The 6,365-nt window shown below is 34.8% G+C and overlaps 1 protein-coding gene across 1 annotated transcript in view; it reads right to left on the bottom strand.

The window, feature by feature from the left end:
- Nucleotides 1–2,085: 2,085 nt before the first annotated feature.
- The window catches only part of LOC128994870 (endothelin-converting enzyme homolog), a 13,746-nt gene continuing 9,466 nt past the window's right edge, over nt 2,086–6,365 (bottom strand). The window contains exons 9-12 of the mRNA XM_054419692.1: nt 5,802–5,869; nt 4,941–5,074; nt 2,948–3,112; nt 2,086–2,259 (exon numbers count right to left, since the gene is read on the bottom strand). Coding sequence (XP_054275667.1) covers nt 2,086–2,259; nt 2,948–3,112; nt 4,941–5,074; nt 5,802–5,869 — 541 coding nt within the window. The remainder of the gene's footprint in view (nt 2,260–2,947; nt 3,113–4,940; nt 5,075–5,801; nt 5,870–6,365) is intronic.

The raw sequence follows: 6,365 nt of genomic DNA, 5'->3' as shown, positions 1-6,365 counted from the left end.
TCAAAAGAAATACTTGCTACATCTAACATTGCCATATGTAGCAATGATATACATATATTTTTCGTCTAGCATCTGCTATATGTAGCATTTAGTGCACACAGTTCACAGTTGTAGCCTCCTGGGTGCGAACGGTTTTGCTCAGCGATCTTTGTTTACAATGGAAGGACTGGAAACGGAAAGTGACAGTGCCTAGGATCGGGATGATATTATAAACTTAATTGAACTGTTCCGTGGACAACTAGCGTTGTGATCATACGTAAAACGTTTTTGAAGTTACCGTCACCTTATTTAGAGTTTTAATTATGGATTGTCAGTGTATTCGTCATCATTAAGGTCCCGTAATAAATCTGCTACACTGTACTTATTTCTCGAAGCAAGAAGCGGTCAAACCTAAAACTTGCTAAAATCTTCGCTCCCGTCTGTCTCTCTCTCTCTCTCTCTCTCTCCCTCTCTCTCTCTCGCTCTCTCTCTCTCTCTCTCTCTCTCTCTCTCTCTCTCTCTCTCTCTCTCTCTCTCTCTCCAAGATCACCAAGATAACTGCCACGAACAATGTCCTTCAGCGCACATTTCGATACGGAATGCGAATGAGGTTGTGCTACATAAACATATAGCACGAGCACCAGAATCACTAAAATTGTTTGTAAAATTTTCATACAGCAACAGTTATAAAGCAATGTTATATAGCAAAAGTTATATAGCAGGTTTTGGCTACATATGTAGTGTAAATCCGGCTTTAAACTTAAGCTATGGACACACCATAGATTTGCTATTAAGCATCAGCACTCATTTTGACGTATGTTTTGAGTTATGCACAAACTGCCTCCAAGGAACAGGAATCAAGCCATCTTGCTGATGAGTAATGCTTGCTCTAAGAAGTAATGCACAAACTGTACATTACTTACGGGAGTTTAATTTGTTTTTTTCGAGTTCGTTTGGCTCTTCTACCGGACCGATTTTCATAATTTTGGTCTCAAATAGCAAGCACATATTTGTCATCATTAATATATCAAATATATTACCCTACGAAAACAATTAAACTGGATTTTTTCAATTTTTACTTCAATTAAAAATGTATTCCAGTAGTTACATTATCCCATATGTTTTTATCTAAAACTCTTCAGTGAAATACCAGATTCCATTGGAATTATTGATTATTGAAATCGGACGTACCTAAAGCACACTGCTAAATCATAAACGACCCACCAAATTGTTTAAAAATGGAGTTATCTATCATCGATTTATAGTTAAAAAGATCTTGCTTGCAACCTCAACAGTACCTAGGCTAATTGTCGACGTTGACGGGTTTCACGGTTTCACCTAGCAAATCTTAAAATATCAAACTTTCATAATTATTTGAAAATCTACACGAATTGCTTTCCAATGACCCATTAGTTAATACAATCGGTCCAGTAGAACTCTTGATTTTGTTGTACAAAGATTTTTAAAACTGAATTACTATAGTCTGGCAGAAGCTCGAAGGACTCCAGCGGATTAGGCGACCCTCACTCACACACACACACACACACACACACACACACACACACACACACACACACAGACATCACTTCGAAAACCACTTTTTTGGGTCCAGGGGGACCCAAAACGAATATATCCACTCAAAACTCAAACTCGAAAATTTTGACGAAAACAATACTTTCTCCATATACTATGGTATAGGGGGAGAAAGTAAAAAATATATTTAAAAAATAATATTAAAATATATAAAATATTTTTAAGATGGATATATATTTTAAAAATATTTATAAAATATCTTTGTGCTGTCTGGGTAGGAGCAGACATGTATGTGAACATTGACTAGACAATTGGAGATATTACAAATCAATTTTTGACAAGTAGTTTTATAATAACTCTAAGAAAGTTACTCATAAGTTTCCCACAAAGTTTTCCTCAACGTTATGTTTTATACTGAGGCTCATTGAGCCGCACGGGTTCCCTAAATTATATTTAATATATAGTATTTAGACTCATCACACCAGGCCAATATTCTCAAGGTATGTTGATGTTGGGTAGGAACAACGCCGTGGTGTAAAAAATGGTTTAATTGAAAATAAATCTATTTTTTGTTCACCACAGTATACATTTATGGCTCGGGTTCATGCGAGCTCCAGTCTTACAGCCCCAAACACTGGAGAACTCGGGGGAGTTAGAGAGACTGCCGAGCACTCGGAACTTGTTGGGGCTATGAGAATCCGTAAGACTCATCGCCTCAAACTGCGGCGTCGTCTCCTCACACCACACCTGAGACAACCAACATTATGGTTACGAGGCTGATTATGGTAAACTGAGATTATTAATGAAATTTTAATGTGTTGGAGTTACGAGATATAATGAAAAGTCACAGGAAAGGCTTTTCTTCAAGGCCACCGAATTTTTAATTCTTGTAAAAATTTTACACGGTGTTTACAATGGAAATGTTTTAAAACTATTTACAAGTTTTAAAAGTAGCCTATATAGCCTACACATCAAATAGGCACTGAACGAATTCATCTCAAAGGTTGACAAAAATATAAAATAGGATTATGCAATCTTTAAGCTAGGAAATTATGTATACCATATATTTTTGAAACTAATTTGTGTATTTAAACATTTTTGAAATCAATTTTTACAAAGTTTTACTGAAACTAGTTTGGACCCACCAGCTTTGGGGAACATAGCTTCAAACCCAACACCTTTTTTCAAATGTATAAGTTAGTGTGTAGGCTATAGTAGAACTGAGGCCAAATGTATATAGCATTACTCATTGCTCAATTTGTAAACTAGCGGATTGCAAATAAATTTTTGTTTAAAAAAAGCATTCATGTTGAAGTTAACCACCTTGTACATGCTTCACTGAAAATATAATTTTTCTATTTTACTCAGTTTATCTACATAAAAGGTGTTATTTGTATATTTATACATGCCAGAAGCAATTTTTATCTGAAATTACATTAGCAAAAGCCAGGAAGAGCAGCTGCTCATGAGAGTAGTGCTGAAGTCCAGGTAAGTAAGGCTCTTGTCCATTACGAGCCGTGTACAGTCTGTATCCTTGGATAGCCTCGCGGATTCCCCCGTTGTCAGCGATGTTTTCAGCCAGGGTAAGTGTTCCATTCACCTATGGTAAAATAGTTAGGCTACTTTGTGTTCGATTTAAATACAAAAGTAGGTCTAAGTATTTCAGAGAGGGTTTATGATAGTCATCTATAATTTTTACTTTCTCCCCCTATACCATAGTATATGGAGAAAGTATTGTTTTCGTCAAAATTTTCGAGTTTGAGTTTTGAGTGGATATATTCGTTTTGGGTCCCCCTGGACCCAAAAAAGTGGTTTTCGAAGTGATGTCTGTGTGTGTGTGTGAGTGTGTCTGTGTGTCTGTGTGTCTGTGTGTCTGTGTGTCTGTGTGCCTGGATGTGTACAGAGCTAGGGACTACACCTGTGGTCCGATTTCGATGAAATTTGGTATGTAGGTTCTAATCCATGGTATCTCCAGAGATTTTTTCATTTTTTTGAAATTTTGATTTTTAATGGGGATTTTCCCATAAAAACCCATAAAAAACCGGAAAAATCGAATTTTCTCAAAAATGGCCCGAACGATTTTGATAAGAATTTAGTATGTTGTAGCCCTTTAAATTCTGAATAAAATGGTACAAATCCCATTTCTGTAAAAATTACGGTTCAAAAGTTATGGTAAATTATGTCATTTTCCCATAAAAACCCCATAAAATAACGAAAAATAGGATTTAAAAAAACCCGCTTTTTATTTAACATAGTATGTAATGGTCCTTACAACATTCATAGTTTTTTCAATTTTTTAGAAATTTTGATTTTTAATGGGGGTTTTCCCATAAAACCCCATAAAATAACGAAAAAATAGGATTTTGCCAAAAACGGCCTGAACGATTTTGATAAACATTTTGTATGTCATTGTCCTTTATATTCTGAACAAAATGGTACAAATCCCATTTCTGTAAAAATTACCGGTCAAAAGTTATTGTAGATTATGTTATTTTCCCATAAAAACCCCATAAAATAACGGGAAAATCGGATTTTCACAAAAATGGCCCGAACGATTTTGATAAAAATTTTGTATGTTATAATCCTTTAAATTAAGATCAAAATTGTACTAATCCCATTTCCGTATATTTACTCTCACCGCTTACACGTGATAAAGGCTGTTGACAAACTTATGGGAGAAAGTATGTGTCAGAATGCTGATACCGTTTATTTACTCAACATTTGGAAACGTATACAAGATAATACAACTGCTAGTTGCTGATTGAGAAATTTATAAGGTCTATTTTAAAGATATTTTATCAAAGGAAGATCAGGCTATTTATAATAGGTATGTAGTAGGGCCCACTTGCAAAATATACAATTTTATTTTAATTTGTGTATTGCACAGCTATCATATCCTCCTCTACTACAAGACCACAGCGAGACAAAAGTGTTTATAACACCGAACAGCTGTTGCACTAATTTTATATTGAAGCGTATAGGCAATGTTGATGTTTACACTTTTGTTATTGCTATTATCACCATGGCAATAGGCATGATGTTGCGACAGCGAAGTTGCCAATTGCCATTACCACACAACAACGCATCAGCCTTGTGTAGAGGAGGCTATGCAGCTAGTGTTTTTTTCATTTTTCTGTAAATTATGGATTTAGAATATATTTACGCTCAGATTATTGAGTAGTATTTTACTATCTGGCAGCCATTCAGTGCATCCCAAAACTCTAAAATAACATTGCTAATATGTGCCTGATTATCACTATGAACCATAAACTTATATTTCTGATGGATGATCTTCATCAATCATTTGTGTGTTGATCATAATGCATCCATAAATAATATGAGTGATTGATATTGTCGTATCATCACTCCACTCACAATTCATGAGGTTTATCATAGAACAATGTATTCCATATAGAGTAGCGTTTGACCTTGAGCTGATCAGAGTTGTGGAAGGAAAACTTGCTGTACTGGTCCACAAAACACTCCGCCTTCTGACTGTAGATGTCCGAGACTTTACTGTCCCACCAGGACGCTTTCTGCCCAGTCTCGTCATAGTCTTTCCCTAAACATCAAAAGATTCATTACATAGTTAAGGGACATTTTTAAGGACAGTTTGATGTTATGAGCTCTGATTTTCATTAGATAATCACTAATCAGGTACATTGGTATTATACGGAGGCCACATATTTTACAGCGCTGCGGTGGTTATGTTAGGTTGTGTTATCATAAATATGTTTGTACGACTTCCCTAGTTTTGTTATGAACCGAACCATACCAGATGAGTCATACTTTCATCTATGTATCAGGGTGGCATTTGCATAATACCAAAGTACCTACCAATAATAAAATAAAACCATTGTCAAACTGACTTAAAATTATGTTAAAACTAGGTAAACCAACACACATCTTCTCCCTCAATTAAACCCTATGTTTTTGCTAATATGAAGTTGTGATTCTAGGACCTTGTCAGAGGGGGGCTACCAGATGGTTTATGGGGTGTGGAATGAGAAGGGGTTCCAGAAAATTGGTGTTTTTAAAGCTCTTTCTAGTCATTTTCAACATATACACCTGTGAACAAATACTTCCCTTCCTTATAGTTAAAAATGCTGCCAGTGACAGTGAAATATTCTAATGTTTTGTGTATATAGTTGTAAATCTTTGTGTTTCCTGTGCCAGTTTTGACTCTTTCCCATTCAGGTAAGCCTGCTATCCTCTCAAAAATTCCTATATAAATGTCTCATTTTGTCTTAAAGGATTTTTAGGTGAATATAGCAAATTGAAAGTTATACCTTCAATATCAAAACCGTGGGTTAGCTCATGTCCAAGAATGCTTCCAATCGCTCCATAGTTCAGGGCCCTGCAATAGTGCAATGATGATAATTGTTTGGCAAACATTTATAGAAGACCACCCCTTCGTAATGACCACTATGACTATTATTTGTGTATATACCCTTCCCTTAAATTTTACATAGCATTTACTCCTCATAACGAAATGCTACTATCAATTATTATTTAGTTCTTTTTCAAAAATGATAACTCTTTAATCTAAAAGAAATTTTAGTTACCATTGCCGTTATACTCATACTCACAATTCCTATTAAGTAGCGAATATAATTGAATATTAATTCAAAGATTAGTACAATATATTCTTTTTTTGGAATCTTTTTTTTTTCAAAACATAACATCTTAAAAATTTTTATTTTGGCAAAAATGTGACATTATGTTCTCTGCTGAATTGTGCTGAAATAACTTTTACCTCATCACTAAAGGATTTATTCAATAAAACCATTTCTGTACCGTAATACAAACCATATAAGATGGATTAATATAATTAGTTTATCTTAATGTACAAA

This window comes from Macrosteles quadrilineatus, unplaced genomic scaffold (assembly GCF_028750875.1).
Source record: "Macrosteles quadrilineatus isolate MER2022 unplaced genomic scaffold, UCM_ALF_1.0 Scaffold_5__1_contigs__length_97177068, whole genome shotgun sequence".
NCBI lineage: Eukaryota > Metazoa > Arthropoda > Insecta > Hemiptera > Cicadellidae > Macrosteles > Macrosteles quadrilineatus.
The sequence above is the reverse complement of the archived record's forward strand: the minus strand, read 5'-3'. Positions and strand labels throughout refer to the sequence as shown.